The 24723-nt window shown below is 35.1% G+C and overlaps 1 protein-coding gene across 2 annotated transcripts in view; it reads left to right on the forward strand.

Annotated features, from left to right (window-relative positions):
- Positions 1–24723, forward strand: part of LOC111426592 (Ca[2+]-channel protein alpha[[1]] subunit T) — a 94335-nt gene that overhangs the window by 3277 nt on the left and 66335 nt on the right. For both annotated transcript variants that reach the window (XM_071195778.1, XM_071195779.1), the window contains exon 3: positions 3573–3701. In XM_071195778.1, the coding sequence (XP_071051879.1) occupies positions 3573–3701 (129 nt within the window). The remainder of the gene's footprint in view (positions 1–3572; positions 3702–24723) is intronic.

Consider the following 24723-nt stretch of genomic DNA (forward strand, 5'->3'; position numbering starts at 1 on the left):
TCCCCCTCCATCAACAAATACTTTGGCAGTTCCTCTGTCACTATCTCTCCATTCATTCTCGTATCTGTGACCTTCTTTCTTGCCTCTGTATGTCCCTGTTCCTATCTCTCAGTTCTCTCCACATTTCGATCCCACTCTTCTATGATAGTCTTCCCTATCTCTTTGCCCATAGATCAGCCTTCTCTCTTCCACCCCTCCCAATAATCCCATGAATTAGGTTCTCCATTCAGTTATTTGTGTATCTCTTCCCTTTCTCATCCTCTTTAAGTATCTCCATACCTCATTTTCCTCTTTCAACTCCTTAACCTTTTCAGCCTCCCTTTCCTTCAGCTCCTTCTTCTTTTTCTTGCATACTTCTTTGTATTTTCTCCTGGCCTCTATACAGGGTGTTCCGGTGACTCGGGGTATAAAATTAACCTCATATAGTAGAGCAAAAATGATGACGATTCGTGAAAAAAAATTATTATAAAAGTCTTCAAATGGCCAAGATATGGGCCATCAAAGTTCAAAAATTTTAACACATTTTTCTAAATATTTTCAATACCATTTATGGTAGAGCGTTGAACGTTTCGGGCGGCGGCAACCATGCTATACAGGCAAAATGGAGAGTTACACATTTAGTGAACAAACTGACATGATTTTGACATTAGGGCAATGTCAAGCAGCCGCTAACCGTTATCAGGAGAAATTTTCGAACCGCAGAGCGCCCAATCGAAAAACATTTTTAAGGATTGAAACCCGTTTAAGGGAAAATGGGACGTGTAAGCCGAAATTTACTAACAACAGTAACGTAAGATCAGCCCGAACACCCGAACTAGAAGAAGATATTCTAGACTACGTAGAAGAAAATACTACAGCTAGTACTTTAGATATGGTGAGGCATTTTTTAACTTCACAAACAACTGTCTGGCGTGTTCTTCACGAGCAACAGCTTTATCCATTTCATTGTTACAAAGTTCAGGAAGTTTGACTGGCTGATTACTCACTGCGACTGCAATATGCAATATGCACTCTGCCCATATTTTGGCCATTTGAAGACTTTTATAATAATTTTTTTTCACGAATCGTCATCATTTTTGCTCTAGTATATGAGGTTAATTTTATGCCCCGAGTCACCGGAACACCCTGTATATCTATCTATCTCTACGTCCCCTCTCTGCCACTGTCTCAATTTCCTTCTAGCTTCTCTCTTGGTCTCTCTGCATTCCCTATCCCACCTCAATTTCACTCTCTTTCTTCTACGTCGCCTCCCTAACCACCTCATTAGTTCATTCAACCCGTCGGCCCCCTCCACCCTCTGGCCCCAGCTTGCCAACTTTCCCCTATAATGTTCTATCCCCTCTATCGACCAATCTACCCTAATGTATTTTCTACCGTGTTCTTTATCATTATCTTTCTGTTCCTTCTTCCCCTCGATCCCTTTATGTACACTTCTAAAGGCTAATGATCCGACTCTACCTACGCCTCAACCCTAAATGTTTCTATCCTCTCCCACATTCCTTGGTCCACTACCACATAATCTATCACGGAACTGCCTCTCCTAAACTAGTTCATTCATCGCGCATATTCATGATACCCCAAGCTGGACCTCTGCGGACAACCTCTGCTTGTGTACGGTAATCTGCACCCTCGCACTCCACATACATAACCCTCAAAAAATCATCCACTACACATATCAAGTATAGACCAACACTCCATATCGCATTAAATGCGATAGCGCCATTTGGTTGCGGTAGTTCACTCTCTCCCTAACACATCCCTCAATCACTCCTCTCCATTCATGCTTAAAAACCTCCCATGACTTTTCCTTGATTTCATTGCTGCCTTTCTTTTTTAGTTCCTTCCAACTCTTTATCTTTATCCTTCTCCACTATCCATTCACCCCTATCATGCCGGTACCACTTTATCATTAGTTATAAAACCCATGGAATGGTTTGGGGCAAATGGTCTAAAACTAAACGAAGAAAAAACTCAATATCTGCATTTTCAAACATTTAGACAATAAATTGAACTGGCAAGCACATGTAGAGAACATTTCTAAAAAGTTGAACACAGCAATTTATACTGTGAACCTCTAATCTAACTCAACCTCACCTCCAACCCAACCTCAACTCACCCCAAACCCAACCCAAGCCCCAACCAAACCAAACCCAAGGCAACCCCCAACCCTGGACGTTTCAATGACTTCAAGCACGAATTGATGAATTTTTATATATTTTTATTATATTGGCAAGTTATTGCAACACCTCACCAGTAACACTACAATAATTGATGCCTCAAATTCTGCCTCATTTTGTGTCAATTTAGAGTTGCTTGAAGGAGCAAACTCAATAGTTCTGGTATCAAGTTCGTTCAAAAACTCAACTTTCAACAGAATTCGTAGCAGTACCTAATGATTAGATTATTGTAACTTTTCTGTCAAGGCATAAAATCAGTTTTGGATCTTAACTTTGAATTGAAAAGAAGGAGCTTTAAGAGAAACAGTTGCAGCAGAAGAAATATCAGGAATACTTTAATATTATATTTTGCTACAATCTCTGCAATTTGATAATATAGAAAATTAATTGTTGACAAGTTGGCACCGATTAGAAGAATCTTTGATTTCTCATTTTGTTTAAAATGCTGAGGCATATTATGTGCCCAATAAACCTCTAAAGTATGGCTTATATGGCGCAAAACCTAGTATTTTACAAACATGTAAGTTTATATTGGCATACAGCCAAGAGATCCAGAAGAATCAGAAAGTATAGATCAACATTTGATTGAGTTATTTCGATAGTTGTGATACTAGATATCATCTAATGATCAACCTACTCAAAAACCATCAACTCATATCGGTTGGAACAATCAGAAATAAAGAAGACGGAAAGAACTTGGTTTATGATTATATATTAAATATCAAGTTATCGTTTAAATAAAACGTCTCCACACACAATAACCTCCTTACACCATTTCCCTTTAAACACCTTTTATTTGCATTTTAAACGCCATCAAACGTTCGTTTATTGCCATACATAAACGCAAAATAAACCGTTAGAAACGCCATATTTACGATGCCCATCGATAAAATCGGTTAATGTATTAGAAAAGGATTCCGAATCGGAGATTTGGGTTTTAAAGGAAATGAGATTAAAAGCAGCTGGAAATCGACCCTATTTCAACCGGTTGGGAAACAGTAGGAGGGTGCAACGGGGGAGAAACAAGCTGAAAACAAAAACACGAGAGCGAAAAGCGCTCTACGCGTTTCAGGGCAGCTGGGTCCAGTTTAATGAAGGACACGAAACCCGACGTTATATTTTTTTGCATCGCTTTTTTTGTGCTTGTTATGATATGAGATTTTGAAATATGATATGAATTTAGTTGAGTACTTAAAAGATTTTTTTTTTTGGTGCTAGTTTAAATTTAGAAATGATAAATTGGTTCGAATAAAACAAGGTGGGTCTGTATATCAATTGTGTTGCATATCAAATTTCGTTTTGTGACACCTAATTTCCTAGTGTCACCTTGTTCCGGATATTTAATATGTTTACAACGATTTTTTTTTGTTTGAATCGATTTTTTTTTATTTTCAGAGAGTGAATCCGGATCTGGAGTTGAAGTGGATCCAAATCTTCCATATCCTGGGATAGCTCCGGTGGTTCTTGGGTATTTGTCCCAAACAACGAGACCGAGGAGTTGGTGTTTGGCGTTGATTTCAAATCCATATCCTTTTTTTGCTTAATTAATTAATCGATATATATGTAGGTAAGTTTGAAAGTATTGATTGGGAGGAGTCCTCGATTAAATATTAACGATTATTGTGGTAATTTTACGACACGTCGCGTATCTTATTGATTTCGGACAATTCCAATTGGATAGTTTTAGCCTTTCTTTTCTTGATTGCCCTATTTCTCAATTTGAACGATCAACAAGTTGCCCTATCTGAAACTCCCACGTGACAGCTGATAATTGAAAAAGTTTCAACCCCGACACACGCCGGTGGAGCACGTTTGCAATTTTTCGCTCGGATTGGGGCAAACCTTTGAGCGATTTTTCAGTAAAGAACTCCCCAAAGATCCTTCTTATACAAAACTTTTTTAGATTTAAAAATAAACTATCGACTAAATAATAATAAGATTAAAAATCGGGGACAAATCGATCGATTTGGAAACTTACTAAAAGCAAAATAGTGTTCGTACCTAAATGGGTTTTAGGCTTTCCGAAAACATTTCGGAACAATTTTCACTTTGTTTAAAGCTTCTTATTTTCTATTTAGTTCAATTCAGTAATGGAAAGTAAGATTAAAATTATTCTCTGTCCATGTTACAAAGTTTGCCAATGCATCACACAAAACTCGTTCAATATGTACGTCGTGAAAAGTTAGTAGTGGATCGAAACTTCTTTGTTCTCGTTTTTAAACAGAGTAAAATTTCTTTAATATTTTATAACTCAGCTACCATTTATCCATCCTTTGTTATCTTCGAATTATTTTTATAGATCTATTTTAAAAATTTTTCTATTATATTTTCGATCTCAACGTTATCAAAATGGGCCGAATTAAGCTTGAGTTTATTAAGGAAAGATCCGCATCCCCATTTTTACTCACCCTCCCACTATCTCTAACCCCTAATTGGCTCACCCGCTTTTCTATCCCAGCGAAATTCCCACAGTTTTCGTTATCCTTTACGGCGGGATAATGGTGAGGCGCTGACCCTAAGCTTATTAAAAGAGAAGAGGAGAATCCGGGTTTTCGATGATTTGTCACGTTGATGTTCAACATTTTCAAGATAAATTTATTCTTTTAAAATTAGATCATAAAATAAATAGATTAATATGTTTGATCTATATGATATGATGCATCAAATGAACGATATCATCTAATATTGCCGAGGTCTCTGGATCTGATACATCACCACAAAATCGTATAACACACTGCCTTATAGCCAACAAACGCTGGATATAAGGCTGTATATTGTTTGTTAGTATTTTATATTTCTAAAATATGTCGCTCTTCTTCAATAATTCTAGTACATCAATTAATTCCGTCTTGTATAACATGTTAATGAGTTCTTTGCTATCAAATGAACGATATCCTCTAATATCGCCGAGGTCGCTTGCGGGCGAGGCGCTGGATCTGATACATCACCACAAAATCGTTTAACACACTGCCTTATAGCCAACAAACGCTGGATATAAGGCTGTGTATTGTTTGTTAGTGTCTATTATTTCTATTATATGTCGCTCTTCTTCAATAATTCTAGTACAACAGTTAATTCCGCCTTGTACAAAATGTGAACGAGTTCTTTGATATCAAATGAACGATATCTAATATCGCCGAGGTCGCTGGATCTGATACATCACCACACAATCGTATAACACACTGCCTTATAGCTAACAAATGCTGGATATAAGGCTGTATATTGTTTGTTAGTGTTTATTATTTCTATTATATGTCGCTCTTCTTCAATAATTCTAGTACATCAGTTAATTCCGCCTTGTACAAAATGTGAATGAGTTCTTTGATATCAAATGAACGATATCATCTAATATCGCCGAGGTCGCTGGATCTGATACATCACCACAAAATCGTATAACACACTGCCTTATAGCCAACAAACGCTGGATATAAGGCTGTATATTGTTTATTAGTGTTTATTATTTCTAAAATATGTCGCTCTTCTTCAATAATTCTACTACATTAGTTAATTTCGCCTAGTACAAAATGTGAATGAGTTCTTTGATATCAAATGAACGATATCATATAATATAGCCGAGGTCTCTGGATCTGATACATCACCACAAAATCGTATAACACACTGCCTTATAGCCAACAAACGCTGGATATAAGGCTGTATATTGTTTGTTAGTGTTTATTATTTCTATTATATGTCACTCTTCTTCAATAATTCTAGTACAACACTTAATTCCGCCTTGTACAAAATGTGAATGAGTTCTTTGCTATCAAATGAACGATATCATCTAATATCGCCGAAGTCTCTGGATCTGATACATCACCACAAAATCGTATAGCACACTGCCTTATAGCCAATAAACGCCGGATATAAGGCTGTATATTGTTTGTTAGTGTTTATTATTTCTAAAATATGTCGCGCTTCTTCAATAGTTCTAGTACATCAGTTAATTCCGCCTTGTACAAAATGTGAATGAGTTCTTTGATATCAAATGAACGATATCATCTAATATCGCCGAGGTCGCTGGATCTGATACATCACCACAAAATCGTATAACACACTGCCTTATAGCCAACAAACGCTGGATATAAGGCTGTATATTGTTTATTAGTGTTTATTATTTCTAAAATATGTCGCTCTTCTTCAATAATTCTACTACATTAGTTAATTTCGCCTAGTACAAAATGTGAATGAGTTCTTTGATATCAAATGAACGATATCATATAATATAGCCGAGGTCTCTGGATCTGATACATCACCACAAAATCGTATAACACACTGCCTTATAGCCAACAAACGCTGGATATAAGGCTGTATATTGTTTGTTAGTGTTTATTATTTCTATTATATGTCACTCTTCTTCAATAATTCTAGTACAACACTTAATTCCGCCTTGTACAAAATGTGAATGAGTTCTTTGCTATCAAATGAACGATATCATCTAATATCGCCGAAGTCTCTGGATCTGATACATCACCACAAAATCGTATAGCACACTGCCTTATAGCCAATAAACGCCGGATATAAGGCTGTATATTGTTTGTTAGTGTTTATTATTTCTAAAATATGTCGCGCTTCTTCAATAGTTCTAGTACATCAGTTAATTCCGCCTTGTACAAAATGTGAATGAGTTCTTTGATATCAAATGAACGATATCATCTAATATCGCCGAGGTCGCTGGATCTGATACATCACCACAAAATCGTATAACACACTGCCTTATAGCCAACAAACGCTGGATATAAGGCTGTATATTGTTTATTAGTGTTTATTATTTCTAAAATATGTCGCTCTTCTTCAATAATTCTACTACATTAGTTAATTTCGCCTAGTACAAAATGTGAATGAGTTCTTTGATATCAAATGAACGATATCATATAATATCGCCGAGGTCTCTGGATCTGATACATCACCACAAAATCGTATAACACACTGCCTTATAGTCAACAAACGCTGGATATAAGGCTGTATATTGTTTGTTAGTGTTTATTATTTTTAAAATATGTCGCTCTTCTTCAATAATTCTAGTACAACAATTAATTCCGTCTTGTACAACATGTTAATGAGTTCTTTGATATCAAATGAACGATATCATCTAATATCGCCGAGGTCGCTTGCGGACGAGGCGCTGGATCTGATACATCTCCACAAAATCGTATAACACACTGCCTTATAGCCAACAAACGCTGGATATAAGGCTGTATATTGTTTGTTAGTGTTTATTATTTTTAAAATATGTCGCTCTTCTTCAATAATTCTAGTACATCAGTTAATTCCGCCGTGTACAAAATGTGAATGAGTTCTTTGATATCAAATGAACGATATCATCTAATATCATCAAGGTCGCTTGCAGGCGGGGTGCTAGATTTGATTATTAACACAAAATCGTTTTGGAGAATTCAAGTATTAAAAGATTATGTTATAAATTTAATAATTAAAATTAGTTTTCTGAGAAATTACAGCAATTTATATCTTTTAAAATATTTACGACGTAGAAAATATTTAAAATGTAGTAAAGATCATAATTTATAATATAAAGAAATTAAGTTCAGGTGTTGGTCGCGCACAATGTATTTTCTGAAATGATGCCGATAAGAATTTGTGGTTTATTTCAGTCGCGGACAAACGAAAATAATCCCCAATTCTATTTAAATCGTCGCGCATTCATACCTTTCTATTTTGAACGAACTGTGTATTTTCAATGACGTCGTTCCAGGACGCATTTTGTAATGCCGCGCGAAAAAATCTCTTTGTAGGCAAAACGAGATAAACGGCTTGTCGATTAAAGCACGAAATTCGATGGGTTCTCTCATCTGTTGGGGTGACCATACCGTTCGATCACAAGCCAACTGTTAACCGACAAAGCCTAACCGACCGCAGCTAATAGGTTATCCATTAGCGAGAACGTAACGTCACCAAAACTTGCTTCAGATAATTGGGGGAACTGATCAGACAACAACCTACCTATAATTAGATGAGTTTCCTTTATATAGTGATACTAATACAACATTAAAAACGAACCGAATTGATTTCGCGATTTATTTCGAACCAGAACAAAACCGCGCCACATCTATTGAAGTCGAGAGTTCCCTTTGTATTTGCGGATTCGTTACCGTAATTACCCGTCCTCAATAATTGTTTCGACTTCGCGCCGGGGGACGCTAGCTCGCGTCTTTGTTATTGATTCGATTTGGAAACGCATAATTGGCAATATGGATCGCGCTCTCCCTCTCTCTCTATGTGTACGTTAACAAACAGATTGATTAGAGAATTTGGTATTATCCAGTTATGCCATTTCGTAACATCAACATTATATGTGTAGGTGTTTAAGGCAAATAGATGATTATGCATCTAAAATAATAAATAATTTTTATATCATGTAATGTACTGGTTAATAAATCATTGAAGAATCGAAATCTACATAATCCCCATTTGTCATGCCACTGAATAGAAATTATGAAATCGTATAGTAACTAATAGTATGTAGTCTTTTGCAATTACTTTCTAATCTTTTTCCAGCAATATCTAGTCCATTACTAGTGGTAGATAGTCTTTACAAACGTTACCAAGTCTTCTGAAGAATAACATTTTCACTCAATTAAGTGAAATATTCTTGTCACGGAACAACATTTGTTTAAATTTAAACGTTTGGATCGTCCATAAGCCATCTGCAAGTAGTATGTAGCCTTCCATAGTAGTTACCTTCTTCTGCAAACAGTATCTAATGTTATGTCAATAGCAAGTAGTCTTTTCTTAATGGCATATAGGCATTGAGCATTCATAGATATTTTTCTAACACCTTTATCTAGTAATCTGAAAGCAATATTTAGTCTTCTGCCAACAGTATCAAATTTTGGTCTTCTTACTCGATTGTTGCCTTAACTCAAGTATTGAATCTTCGAGAGTAATAAGCAAATCTTGCTAAATTATATCGGATTGTATCCAAGATGATGTCATTGAGGTTGTGTGCTCTGGTGTAGACACTTTTTGAACATTTTAAGACATGTTAACACTTTTTGATACTTTTTAACATATTTTGATACTGTTTTACTCTTTCAAGCGGTTTTTGACATCACAACAAATGTTGGGTAAGTTGGTTTAAGTGTCATATTTAACATTTTGACACCTTTTCACAGTGTAAATGCTTTCTGGGTCTAAAATTACCTAGTATATCGGAGGTCGCTGGATCTGATACATCACCACATAATCGTGTAACACACTGCCTTATAGCCAACAAACGCTGGATGTATGTAAGGCTGTATATTGTCTGTTAGTGTTTATTATTTCTATTATATGTCGCTCTTCTTCAATAATTCTAGTACATCAGTTCATTCCGTCTTGTACAAAATGTGAATGAGTTCTTTGATATCAAATGAACGATATCATCTAATATCGCCGAGGTCGCTGGATCTGATACATCACCACAAAATCGTATAACACACTGCCTTATAGCCAACAAACGCTAGATATAAGGCTGTATATTGTTTGTAAATGCTTTCTGGGTCTAAAATTACCTAGTATATGGTTCGGTTATGAATAAAATAAGACAAATAAAAAGTATTGTTGAGTTAGTAGCAGAAAAATTAAAGATGAAGAAACAATTTTCTGAAATTATGAAAACTACTTAAAATACAAAGTAATAATCTAATTAAAACTATGAAACAAAACTGGAAAACTCTATTAACTCGCTGCTCTTTATTATATTACTTTTGGTTTGCATCTTGTTTACGATCTCTTCTAGAGTATCTTCTTGTAAAGTCCATTCATTAAGCTTAACAGCGATGTAACGCAACCTAATTAGAAACGGGTTGGGAATGCAAAATTATAGCTGGCAGAGTCTTAGGTCGAGTAGGGTTTAATAATCCTGGGGCGTTGCACATTTATGGATAAAGTTTGAAAACGTGCATAATACCAATAATACCCGGACAGTTTAACGTTGAAAACTCTGTTTCAATTTAAACCGATTCCCTTTAATAGGTAAACGTTATCGGTGCAATCAAGTCTCGTTAACAAACGTTAACACCGTTCAAACCGTAAAACTGATTTAGACGTATCCTTCCTGTTGCATGCAGGTAATCAGTTGAAAGCAACTCACGTAATTCGAATCAAATTCAATTTGGGGTGAAATTTCTTTTTGATTGTAAACCGTGTATTTTTGGAGTTTTTGTAAAAAGAATTAAGGGAGAGGGTCCGATGGGCAAGCGGCCTTCGGTGGCGCCATAAAAATTTATTATAAACACCGTTGTTGTTTTCTGTAAATTATCGACAGGTTACGGGCAACGGCGCACTATGGACCAAAATAGAACTCGCTCGCTCTGTTACTATCGATGGGAGATGAAAATAAACCAATAATTTTATTCAATATTTAATAAAACCATAAGAAAACCAAATCCGTTTATTTTCTGGGTCTGTAGGTTTTGGGATTGCGACGAGGATCAGTCTCGCAATCCATCAAGTTTAAACACGGCTCGCTCAGATAATGGCCGACGCATCAATCACCTTGAAATTTAATAAACAATTCCTTCCCGACTCCTAGTACACAAACCCTCAAACTCAACCCCCTTTAAACCCCCATCCGCGCCCTCGGTTTCACGAACTTTCCGGCGGTTTTCGACCGTGAAAGCGAAAGTATCTCCCTGGCGTTGTAAATCACCCGTCGCGGGGGTGTCTTTGGCAAATTATGGTTTGGGGAAAACTGCATAAAACAAATCGGAAGGATTAATGCGGCCCAAAGTTTAGAAATTGCGGTAAACTAACTTTTGTAATGGGGGGAAAAACGAACGCGTCTGTGACCAACTTTACCAGTTTTTTATAACTTTTTGTGGTGGTTAGAAAGTTGTATGATGGGGCGGTTATTTTGTGAGGTTGAAGTAAGTGGGTCATCGAATTCGCTTAAAGTGTTACGGGTGTTTCCGACGGTTTCTATTCAATAACTACAACGGATCGTCTGCGAGCCAATTTTAAACAAACTTGTTTCCTATTTCAATTTCACAATTCACTTTTATTGTTGTACTGTAACTGTCTTGTTATAGTTGATTATTTGTGACTGGTTTCATTTCAGATTTAATGGAGTACTGTAAAGTTTCTATTTGTAAAACATTGTAGATTTTTAATCAACTAAATTTTTGTATTCTATCTCAAGATACAATATGGAACAGGAAATTGTAGCAACTTTCTTTGGACATGCTTTATACTGTAAATCACTAACAATATTTATGGCGGCCGTGTATAAGTATTGTTCATGATACCTAAGTTTTTGTAGCAACCAAGTACTTGATACCAAGTAACTTGGGTTCATGCCGACGTTGGACTCTAAGTAACAACTTGGGGCATCAACCCAACTAACTTGGGTTCATATCCCAAGTAACACGAACAATACTTATGACGGCCGACATCTTTGAAAAAATCTCGGCCGCCCCAAGTATTACGAACAATAGTTATGGCGGCCAACGTCTTCGAAGATTATGTCAAAGATGTTGGCCGTCATAAGTATTGTTCGTGTTACTTCAGACATGAGCCCAAATTTGTGGGGTTTATGCTCCAAGTAACAAGTTGAGGCATGAACCCAAACAACTTGGGTTCATGCCGATGTTCGGCTCCAAGTTACAACTTGGGCATGAACCCAACTAACTTGGGTTCATGTCCCAACTAACATGAACAATACTTATTAACAACTTGGGCATGAACCCAACTAACTTGGGTTCATGTCCCAAGTAACACGAACAATACTTATGACAGCCGACATCTTTGAAATAATCTCGGCTGCCCCAAGTATTACGAACAATAGTTATGGCGGCCAACGTCTTCGAAGTTGGCCGAGATTATGTCAAAGATGTTGGCCGTCATAAGTATTGTTGGTGTTACTTCAGACATGAACCCAAATTTGTTGGGTTTATGCTCCAAGTAACAAGTTGAGGCATGAACCCAAGCAACTTGGGTTCATGCCGATGTTCGGCTCCAAGTAACAACTTGGGCATGAATCCAACGAACTTGGGTTCATGTCCCAACTAACACGAACAATACTTATTAACAACTTGGGCATGAACCCAACTAACTTGGGTTCATGTCCCAAGTAATACGAACAATACTTATGACAGCCGACATCTTTGACATAATCTCGGCCGACTTCAAAGACGTCGGCCGCCCCAAGTATTACAAACAATAGTTATGGTGGCCAACATCTTCGATGTCGGCCGAGATTATATCTTATATTAAAAGAAATAATCTTGGCCGACTTTGAAGATGGCTTCATGTAGCAATTTGGGGCATGAACCCAAGTAACAACATGGAGCATAATTCCAAGTTACTTTGGTTCCCCTACTTATTACTTAGAGCCTAAGTAACAACTTGGGGCATGAACCCAAATTACTTACAATCTCGGCCGACTGTTTGGGATACTTGGGGCGGCCGACGTCTTCGAAATCGGCCGAGGTTGTATCTTATATCAAGAGAAATATTTCGAAGACGTCGACCGCCTTAAGTATTGTTCATGTTACTTGAACTCCAAGTAATAACTTGGAATATGAACCCAAGTAACTTAGGTTCATGCTACCGTTGGGCGCCAAGTAATAATTTGGGACTTGAACCTAAGTATCTTGGGTTCATGCCGACGTTGGGCTTCAAGTAACAACTTGGAATATGAACCCAAGTAACTTAGGTTCATGCCAACGTTACGCTCCAAGTAATAACTTGGGACATGAACCTAAGTATCTTGGGTTCGTACCGATGTTGTACCTAAGTTATTTTGGTTTCCCTACTTATTACTTGGAGCTTAAGTAATAACTTGGGGCATGAACCGAAGTTACTTACAATCTCGTCTGACTTCGAAAACGTTGGCCGTCATAACTATTGTTTGTAACCCTTCGAAGTCGGCCGAGATTAGAGCTCATATCAAGAGAAATATTCTCGGCCGACTTCGAGTAAACAGTATTGTTCATATCACTTGGGCTCCAAGTAACAACTTGGAACATGAACTCAAGTAACTTAGGCTATTGGTGTTAAGGATATTGTACAACCATAATAGGGTCAACAAAATATAAATTATTATTACTAAATTTCGTTTTCGTTTATACACAAACATTTTTATCAACCTTGAAGTAATTATGAACAAGGTTCGAAGAATATTTAGTTAAATGTTATACTTAAACAAGAAGCAAATAATGATTATGAATAAAAATGTATTAATGAAAGAATGAAAACATTATATAAAGCATTTTTATAGCAAAAGTATAACTATTGAAACTACTACAGTTACTTAGATGTTTCACTAGATTCAACTAATACAAGACTAAGAAGGCTAGATACTGCTTGCTGAAAAGTAGATACTGCTGTTAGAAGACTATATTCTTGCAAAAAACTACATAATCGTGTCAGAAAACAAACTACTGTTGGCAAAAGACTATATTCTTTTGACACAAGAGTAGATGTTGCTGTTGGAGCACTAAACAACGAAGTTTAATACCGGTGGAAAAACTGCAAAAGACAAGATTTTGTTGACACTAGACTTGATGCTGCTGGTAGAAGATAAGATACTGCTAGTTGAGGATTAAGTAAATTGATTTAAAACGACGCTTACCAGTTTGCGTTATCTTAACATAATGAAAAACAACTATAGCTCTGATACAAGAGGTTTTAGGTTGATCTGATTTTTGAAAAGACTTCTAGCGGGCTCCTAGTAATAACTTGGGACATAAACCTAAGTATCATGGGTTCATGCAGACGTTGGCTCATATAATCAATACTTATTGCGCCCGACGTCTTTGAATCATATAACGATGTTTAATTTAAGCGTTAAATTAATTTTTCTTTCAAAACTGGAAACGTGTTTCGCCCTCCTAGTTGCGAAATTCTGCTTAACAGAAACAATTTCTTGTCCAGATGTTAAACGAGCTAACTTGTAGCTAAACTACAACCACCAATTCCGCGCGTTTCTAATAATTCTCCATCTCATAATCGCCTAAAATACACATACAGTCTTTGTATACCGAATTATTTCGAACACCACTCTCATCGCATAGCATGGATGTTCGAGTGATCCTATTATTTATTTTGACATCCCTCCTACTCTCTCAACTCGCAATATACGAACACCGTGAGCATTCGAACTCGAAAAGCAAAATATTTTTCAACACCGCTCGCCCAAACATCAACACCACGTTCCAACAGTAAAGATGTCCGTCATCGTGACATGTGCGCGAGTTTAGCGGCCTTTAACTTAAAAAAAAAAAGATTTTTGGAGAGTAAAATTTTTTCTATTATTAGAAAAATTAATGACGATTACAAAACAATATCGGTATGAACCGGTAATTTCCGGAGAAAAACGAATTTTTAGAATTTCACAAAAATAGTATTTCCACTAAATCGTATTGAAAATAGAATAAACTATTCGTCTTACTAAACTTTAAGCTATGCGTCGTGGCGCCACGTCACATTTATGGTTCATAAATCACGATGGTTGTGTGACGTGGTTATGGAAGAATGGAAAACGGACTGGTAGTTCGCTTAAATTTTCTGCCTCTCTTACCGAATATTTTTTCGGGTACGTTGTTCCAAAAATAGGTATGCGGGTCGAGTATTAGAGGATAATTGAAAATCTCCTACTAGCGTCCGTCGGTGCACAATCTATGGTGAAAATAGAACTGCTGCTGCGAGTGCTACGAGTTCGGCGAAAGTACGTCAGAAACTTAGAGGCCGCGCAACGACTCTAACGTCCTTTACACTCCACGTTACGTTATGTTTGTTTAATGTCCGTTATTACGACATGAAAACGTCGAAATGAGATTTTTTTTTAAACGAGAGTTATCAAAACTTACATATCCATCATTACGACAACTTTACAGATAGGTATTGATAATAGATATTCAATAAGTGTTTTGAATATCATTCATTTGTGTATATGAGGGTACGTTTAATATGCCTATGATGATTGCTTATTAATTGTGGTGATTGTGTTGTTGTACATCTTTGCTGTTATGTTTTCAAAACGTGTTTATAACACGAAAACGAAATCGTACTAAGTGCCAACAAACGAATGATCTCATATACAACCTGTAATATTTACTTAGTAAGACGCAAAAAGAGATATAGCTAGTTTTGTAAAGGCTTGTGAAAAAAATATGCTTCGGCAGGATGTGATTATTATTGAAAAAATTATAATATTCTTGAAGCTATTATAAGATAAGCAACAGGAAAGCATGGTTGGCTATTCGAAGCAACTAAGAGACATTGGAAATAATTTTAAGCCTCTCTAAGTGTGATGGATTGAGATATCTATGCTAGTTTGGATCTAGCTAAAGTATTAGGAACGATTTGGATAAAATGACAACAATTAGTATCTATTAGAAGTTATTTTGAGGATATTTCAGTGATGCATTCGGAGCAATGAAGAGTTTTGTAGTAACTGAATAATCTTATAAGTGTTAAAAAGCGATTTGTAAGCTCTAACCCAGTATGTGGTTATAGTTGCCATAGCGTAGACTCTCAATTACTTGCTGCTCAGCTATCAATCTAACAAGCCCTGATATGGAGGAACGTCTAGAAACAATCGGGCTGAAATTCCAGTCTTACGCACTTCTTATCTTTTTTCTATCTTTTATATTCATTTCGCTGGGATCGGCTTATAGACGGTATAGTAATCTTGACCAATACAAACATGAGTGAAAAATCCGTTGTTTTCGAACAATTCGAAGAATATGACTCAAATTTCTGAAAACAATGGCATTATCAATGTTATAGTTGTCATAAACGATGAGGTTGGTAGCATTAACGATGATAATGATGATGATCCAGAGCATTTAGCCACCGAAATCTCATAAGTATAATATGTGATTCTTAATAAGGATCAATTCAACAAATTTTTTTAGTTATAAAGCTGTTCCTTTTTTAATATTAATGGATGGAAAATTAAAAATCCTTTAAAATGAACCCAAACTCGACTTATTTATCTCCAACCGTTATCGAGATATCTTATTTTTAGCAAAAAAATGGCGATTATTTGACATTTGACAGTTTCTAACCTAACTTTTTCAATTTTTAACCCAAATATATCGTGTTTGGTATCAAATGAAAGCATTTTTGATTCTTATAAGATCATTTCAATATTTATCAAAAAATCGTTACATTTAATTTTGACATTTCATAGATTTTAACCTAACTTTTTTATTTTTTAACCCAAATATATCGTGTTTGGTATCAAATTAAAGCATTTTTCATTCTTATTAACATTCCTTATCATCAGTTGGACCTAAGACTTGACTAAGCGACAAATGAATAATGTTGAGTTCAAGTTTCATTAATGTGAAATAACCCAAAAAGCACGTTAAAAATAAAAAGAAACTTTCAGCAAAGTGAATAACCCTAGATTAACTTCTGTTATGTTATAAAACTTCTATTATATCATATAATTTATATGATTACTAACTTCAGATTTAAAATGTCAACCTCAATTTTGACATATTTGTAATCGTCGTGAAAAATCCTTTAAAATGAGTCCAAACATGATACGTTTAATTCCAATATTACTCGAGACATAAGCAACTTCCGGTTTGAAATGTCAATGTCATTTTGACATATTCTTAATTTTTATAAAGTCTTAATATTTGTCACAAAAATATAATAAAAAAAACTAAAAAATTAAGGTTGGTATTAACATTTAAAAATTAAATTGCTATCTTCATTGTTGCTAACTTCGGGTTTAATGTTTTTTATTCAAACTTTTTTTGGACTCATTTTAAAGGTTTTTTTAATGAAGATGACAAATATGTCAAAATTGACGTTGACGTTTCAAACCGGAAGTGATTGTATTTCCGTTAATATTAAAGTTAAATATGTCGAGTTTGGACTCATTTTAAAGGATTTTTTATGAAGTTGACAAATATGTCAAAATTAAAAGTTGAAAGTTCGAGCTTTTTGGTTTTTTGAGATAAATGCGTCAAGTTTGGACTCACTTTAAAGCTTATTTTATGAAGATTACGAATATAATAATAAAATTAAAGTTGACATTCTAGTTTTAGTGCAATAAAAATATGCAACATAGTGCCGTTTGTAAAATGGATATGAGAGATGTTAATATTAATGGATGGAAAATTAAAAATCCTTTAAAATGAACCCAAACTCGACTTATTTATCTCCAACCGTTATCGAGATATCTTATTTTTAGCAAAAAAATGGCGATTATTTGACATTTGACAGTTTCTAACCTAACTTTTTCAATTTTTAACCCAAATATATCGTGTTTGGTATCAAATGAAAGCATTTTTGATTCTTATAAGATCATTTCAATATTTATCAAAAAATCGTTACATTTAATTTTGACATTTCATAGATTTTAACCTAACTTTTTTATTTTTTAACCCAAATATATCGTGTTTGGTATCAAATTAAAGCATTTTTCATTCTTATTAACATTCCTTATTATCAGTTGGACCTAAGACTTGACTAAGCGACAAATGAATAATGTTGAGTTCAAGTTTCATTAATGTGAAATAACCCAAAAAGCACGTTAAAAATAAAAAGAAACTTTCAGCAAAGTGAATAACCCTAGATTAACTTCTGTTATGTTATAAAACTTCTATTATATCATATAATTTATATGATTACTAACTTCAGATTTAAAATGTCAACCTCAATTTTGACATATTTGTAATCGTCGTGAAAAATCCTTTAAAATGAGTCCAAACATGATACGTTTAATTCCAATATTACTCGAGACATAAGCAACTTCCGGTTTGAAATGTCAATGTCATTTTGACATATTCTTAATTTTTATAAAGTCTTAATATTTGTCACAAAAACAAAAATATAATAAAAAAAACTAAAAAATTAAGGTTGGTATTAACATTTAAAAATTAAATTGCTATCTTCATTGTTGCTAACTTCGGGTTTAATGTTTTTTATTCAAACTTTTTTTGGACTCATTTTAAAGGTTTTTTTAATGAAGATGACAAATATGTCAAAATTGACGTTGACGTTTCAAACCGGAAGTGATTGTATTTCCGTTAATATTAAAGTTAAATATGTCGAGTTTGGACTCATTTTAAAGAATTTTTTATGAAGTTGACAAATATGTCAAAATTAAAAGTTGAAAGTTCGAGCTTTTTGGTTTTTTGAGATAAATGCGTCAAGTTTGGACTCACTTTAAAGGTTATTTTATGAAGATTACGAATACATACATAGTGCCGTTTGTAAAATGGATATGAGAGATGTTAATATATTTGTAGAGTCTCTGAAGATGGCCAAGGGCCGAAACTAGTTACACTTAAATTCTATATAATATAAAAGACATAAACTTCTACCACACAGCATGAAAATCTCTAAAAACGATAAAATGTCGCTTCGTCAAGTGATGTATAACGTGGTCCATTTCACTGATGGTCTAAAATAGTCGGGTGTTTTAAATCGTTAACTGGGTACAGTGCTTGAACTTCTATTTTATTTTTATTTGGAACATTTAGAATAGTGCAAACGTAATTGTGGGCCTTTTTCTTTCCTGGAAAACTAACCAAATAAAAATTCTCTTCTCTTATCTTTTTCTCTGCTTCAGTCATACAGAAATGTTCTTGAGATATATCGTCCAAACTTGTTTCACTTTCGCACCTTTGTAAATTGTGCTTCATTTTCTGTTCTAGTATTATCCATATCTCTTTTTGTATCTGTACTAGTATTTATTTCCATTTCAGTCTCTGTATTATTAATTCCTCCTTCTGTATCTATAATATTAGTTTCTTCTGTCTCTGTATTATCATTTTCTTCCTCTCGAACCGTTTGATTTTCTTTTTTTTCTGTACTTCATTTTCTATTTCATCTTCTATATTTCTGTTTTTGCATCTATTTTTTGTTTTCTCCAAACTTCTTGTCTTCTTGTAAGTGTTCGCTTTTAAGTATTCCTAGTTGAGACCATCATATCAGTCTACTGCTCTCATTCTTGATTAAGTGTGCTACATTTTCTACTAGATTTTCTTTTTAGATTTAACCCTGTATTTTTTCTGGTTTTGAAAGCCTCACAAAGCCTAAGTTTTTAAGTCTTTTATGTCTAAACATTACCTTGTAGGAAATTCTTTTGATGCCATATCTTGTGTCTATTTTCTGCCTTTGTTGGTACATTTTGCATCTCTTATTAAACCAATATATTTATCACTAGTTAGTAACGCGCTATTTCTTTTGGTACTTTCCTTGTAAGTTTTGGTTAAATTATCAAAGGACTTTATACTAAACAAGCGTTTCCGGTACATTAACTGACAAAAGTCGAGACTCAAGAGGCGACGCGTTCACGCCCCAAATTCGCTTATTAACGGACAATTTACGTTGCACACGTGTCAAATGTCGTGGCGAATTAAACGCTCCGAAAATAACCCGTTCTCTCCGGAAGGCAATCACTTCTCGGAAATTGCTAGTAATTGCAAGTCCAGATGTGCAACTTCTGGCTTCGGTTCCTATCAAAAATAGGGCTGAAGGTCAAATTTACATCGATTTCATTGGGGCAAAATTTTATTTCTTGAACAATTCGATCTCCTTTGTTTATGCCTTAATACATCATTGGAGAGTTGTCGGAAATGACTATTGTGCTTTATACCATTGTCTCTAAACACAACCAACTGTAATTAAACACCTAGATATTTCGATGGTTAAAGGAAATGGTAAACTATTATAACGCTCGATTTGATGCCGAAACTCTTAATTAATTATGCAAACTTTGGAGACGTCCAATTAGGCAAATCGGGTCTCCACGTTGTATTACACCCTCGCGAAATTTGCTACCCCTTTAAATTTAATTAGAAACTAATACGTTTAGAATCTTGACTTTAAAAAGTATATGTAATGTTTCAAATAAGATAAACGGGGCACATCCAGCCTGCTACCTGTTGGAAGTTGTATTGATCGCGCGCCACCTGACGCCCTACATTCAAACGAGGAACCGCGTTAAACATACATACTGGGATCTCTAGTAACGTGATGGAAGGGAAGTTAATCTTCTAAATATATCCTAAATCGACTTCTCGGCCTTGACTTAATTTCCGATGAGTCATATTTGGAACTCGCGGTGAGGAAATCGAAATCGGAAGTATGATGCACTTTCTGAACTCGGGGACTCGTTTCCAGTTTGCGTGGAATTTCGAACGATTGGCCCATGGCCAAGAAAAATATTAGAAAGACATGAATCCGACTAGATGAAAAGGTGGGATATTTGAGTTTATCGCTTTTAGATCTTGTAATGAGAAGAGGCAAAAGAAAAACGTCGACCTCCTTCATTAATTTTAAAGGGGAGCTACGGAATCAATATGCAGATGTTTTCTGGAAGGAAAAAATTCGCTCTTCTTGCATAAGGCATGAGGTCTTGTGTAAATTTTTCTTTGAAGAAGTCCTTAATTGTTGGATTCTAGTAAAATATTCAACGGAGAGTCCTCGTTATGCAGTTTTAACAGTAGTCCTCGTCGTGAAAACGCAGCGCTCGTAAAAGATTACGGCTTGTTTATGAGACCTGGTTTATCAGTTTATTACGCCGGTGTCCAGAGGACCGTAACTTATCGCCCAGGAAGTCCGATGTTTTCCTTTCGAAGCAGCGAGCTTTCCTCCAACAGCCGACCGCCAAAAAAGTATACGAACGCGTCCGTAAATATTTAAACTTTGTCGAATTAATGGCTGCGCGTTTGGCGAAAAATAACGCTCGATATTTTTAGACTCTATAATCTCGAACCTTCTCCATACAAACTTTACAAAAATTAATAAATTTTTCCTACGTTTTTCTTTTTTGTTTTAATTAATTTTTTTTTGTTCGCGTAATTTTTAAAATAGTCCGTTCATAAAAGCTTTCGAGCACAGTTGCCCATTTAATAAACACGACCGCAGCGCATAAAACAATCAGAATTCGTCCCTGATATACGACCACAATTAAATCGCCTACGAGCTTTCGCGAGCTTTTTGTCCCGCTGCTGATGATTTATTACAATCTGCTTGTTACTGTAAACGAAACGAGGCCCCAAATAATGTTATTACTACAGAATACACACTCCCAAAAATTCTCTCCTATTCCAACACCCAAATATTTGCAAATAAAATATTTGTATAGGCAAAGAATGGCCGAGAAATCTTGTAAACATCTTATTCAAACAAAAATCTTATTTTTTATAGATTCTTTAAATTCCTTCAAATTCCTTCAACCTCAAAGATCTCTTTGAATGATTATTCGAACCCAAACTCCGTAAATAATGAGATTAATTTCCCGACCGAAACGCTATCTACGCATTAATTAACAAAGTTAATTAACGAAATTTCGCACAAGAAAAACAATCCCGTCATCACCCCTTCGGACGTTTTGTAAAGCGCGTTTCTGTATCCAAAAGAGGGATCGTTTCCCCTCCCACCACCACTTGACAAACCCAGCTGAGGGTCGACGAAATGGAAATAATTACATAGTAACGGTCTGTAAATACAATTCCCCGCAGAACTTGTGCAAAATACGTCGTCCCTCGGTCTGCGATCTGCTCGTGCTTTTGAATTCGGGGTTTAAAGCCTGAAATTGTTGAGCGATTTTGCTTGGCTATTATATAGACTGTTGTGAGAGATAATCTCTTGTAAATCTCTTTGCTGAAGGGTTTAGAATAAGTTATTTTGACTTTTGTATCACTTTTTCATTAAAACGAACTACAATTAGATTACACTAGTAAAGTTACATTCGGCAATGACAAAATTTGAGATACCAGGCAACATGAGCAGAGAATTAAAACAAAGAGATGCCTTTCTGATTCACTTGACGTTGGGTCAATCAAACAGGCAATCCTTCATTATGGGTTTGAATGCACTGATGATACTTTATTTTATGACAAGTTTTGGTAAAATTTTTTAGGCTCACACCACACCATAGGAACACCAAAATCTTACGAGCCAGAACATTTTGAAAGATATATTCGGATTCTACATACTAAAATACATATAAATTGATATATCACAACCCCAAATGCAAAATGGCTGTTGACTAGTGTTATAGAAAAAGTCGAGTATAGTAAAACCTCGATAAGTTTTTGATTTAGCTGTGCGACATTAAAAATAAACAACAATCTAACGCTGAATAACAATTAAAACTATAACAACACTATACCTAGAAGTAGAATCATTTGGGTTTAGCCACACGTCTTTAAAGACGGCTAAACCCGAATGATTCTAGTTCTAGTATTAGTTCTATATAATAATAGTAGTAGTGTAAAACTAGAACTAGAATCATTTGGTTTTAGCCACAAGTCTCTAAAGACGGCTAAACCCGAATGATTCTAGTTCTAGTATTAGTTATAGTGATAAAGTAGTGTAAAATAGTGTAAAACTAGAACTAACACTAGACCTAGAACTAGAAACATTCGGGTCAAGTTTCTAGCTCTAGCCGAAGATGTTTCTAGTTCTAGGTCTAGTGTTAGTTCAATAAGTATATACAATTTAGCAATGAATAACAACTAGAACTAACAGTAGCATTAGAACTGATACTAGATCATAAACGTAGCAAGCAAACATCTCATTGGAAATATAAACAAACAATTGACAAATTATACTAATTTTGCTATTGATGCTGAAAGGAAACCATATTTTGAGCATTTACACAAAAACTCTAATCAAAAAAGAATTTGGAATGTGTTAAGGGACTGTCGTATATTGCGAATTAAAAACAATAGCCTCCAGTTCATTTAAGAAATGTAAATGAAATAAACTCAACATTTGTATGTAATGTACCAGATAGTCAATGCGATAACATTCATTCTGCAACCTTTTACAATAGTAATACTTTTAACAATATTGGGTCTGTATTTAGACTTCGATCTTTAGATGAAGATACAATTTTAAGCTTAGTGATGAATATGAATGGCAGCTCTATTGGTCATGATGGTGTATCTATGGATATGTTAAAACTACAGATACAATTGTTGTATCGAGGAGAAATATTTTCCTTCTTCTTGGAAAATGATGTAATGTAATCCCTAAAAAAATGCGCCTGTAAGATATAGTGATATTCGTCCTATTAGCTTATTGCCTGATTTTAGCAAGATTTTGGAAAAAATAGTTAGCGTTAAATTAAGTACATTACAACATTTTACCTGAGTGTCAGTCAGGTTTTGTACCTGGGCGTAGTTCTACTACAGTTCTTTTGAATATAACAGATGATTTGCTTAGAATTAGGGATTGGGGTGATTGTGGTATTTTGGTCTTATTAGATTTTACCAAGGCATTTGATTCAATTAGTTACCAATTGCTTGTGTCAATTTTAAACTACATTGGGTGTCATCAATCTTTCCTAGACTTAATTAAATCTTATTTAAGTAATAAGCATCAATGTGTCAAGTTGGGTGGTTCCGGTTCTCATCCATTACATGTTAATAAAGGTGTTGCACAAGAATATTGACCCTTCTGCTGTTTACCATTTATACGTGCTTGTCGCATAATTGTATCAAATATTGTAATGCCCACATGTATGCGGATGACACTCAACGGTATTATGGTTTTTCATTTAATGATCATGAAAATGCTGTAAATAAAATTAATTATGATCTTCAGAGACTGTCAATTTATGTTCGTGAACTACTATCACTGGTTAAAATCAGTGTTGATAATAATATAATTCCTATTTCACTACAGGAGAAGAATTTGGGTCTTATTATTGATAATACGTTTCGATATCGGCAGCATATTTCAAGACTCATACAACAGCATCTGTTTATTTTTAATTATTGTGCTCCAGTCTTCAGTCCTTGTCTCGACGTTGCTGTCGTGTCTAGGTTGCAGCGTGTGCAAAATGCTTGTATGTGGTACATTTTCGTCATAAGAAAATATGACCATATAACTTATAAATTGAAGGATCTTGGATGGCTTAGTATGAGGTCTCGTATTAATGACGTAATTATTAGTCGCAATCCACCTTAGCTAGAAAGATTAATTTTTTAGGTGACTTGCAAAGTGTCAACATCAGAAATAGAAATGTTATAAATCCTCCTAAGTATAGGACCACCCTTTTTGAGCGATCATTTACCTAAAGTGTATACAACTCTATCCCAGATTATTATTTTTACGGCTAAACCTGAATGTTTCTAGTTCTATTTAAAGCTATTATTGCAAAATCTATTTGAATTTATTTATTTAATTTTTTTTAACTTAGTTAATAGATACTAAGACATTATCATTTATTACCCCACTTAAATGAGAAATTGTAACCTATTTAATATGATTATCTATATAAGAGGAATCCTGGACAAGTGTGGAATTTGCAAATCTGGGTCGGCCTATAGTATTGTGTTTTCGGTGGAACTTTCTGTTTGCGTATTTAGGAAAGCCTGCGCGCCCGCATACGTTAACATTCGACCCTTTGAACTTTAACAATCGTGTAAGCGGACAAAGGGCCTCAACGTTTACCCAAAAGCCCGTGGTCAAAGCGTATCAATAGATTTTTAGTGGCGCTTAAATAATTCTTCGAATTTAAATTTAGTCAAATAATTCATGAGGGGTGTTTTTCCTGTGCATAAAAAATGCAGGGACTTTCCCTCATCCATCCCCAAAATCCTCGGACTTTACTAATCCGACG

The sequence above is a fragment of the Onthophagus taurus genome, chromosome 5 (genome assembly GCF_036711975.1).
Source record: "Onthophagus taurus isolate NC chromosome 5, IU_Otau_3.0, whole genome shotgun sequence".
Taxonomy (NCBI): Eukaryota; Metazoa; Arthropoda; class Insecta; order Coleoptera; family Scarabaeidae; genus Onthophagus; species Onthophagus taurus.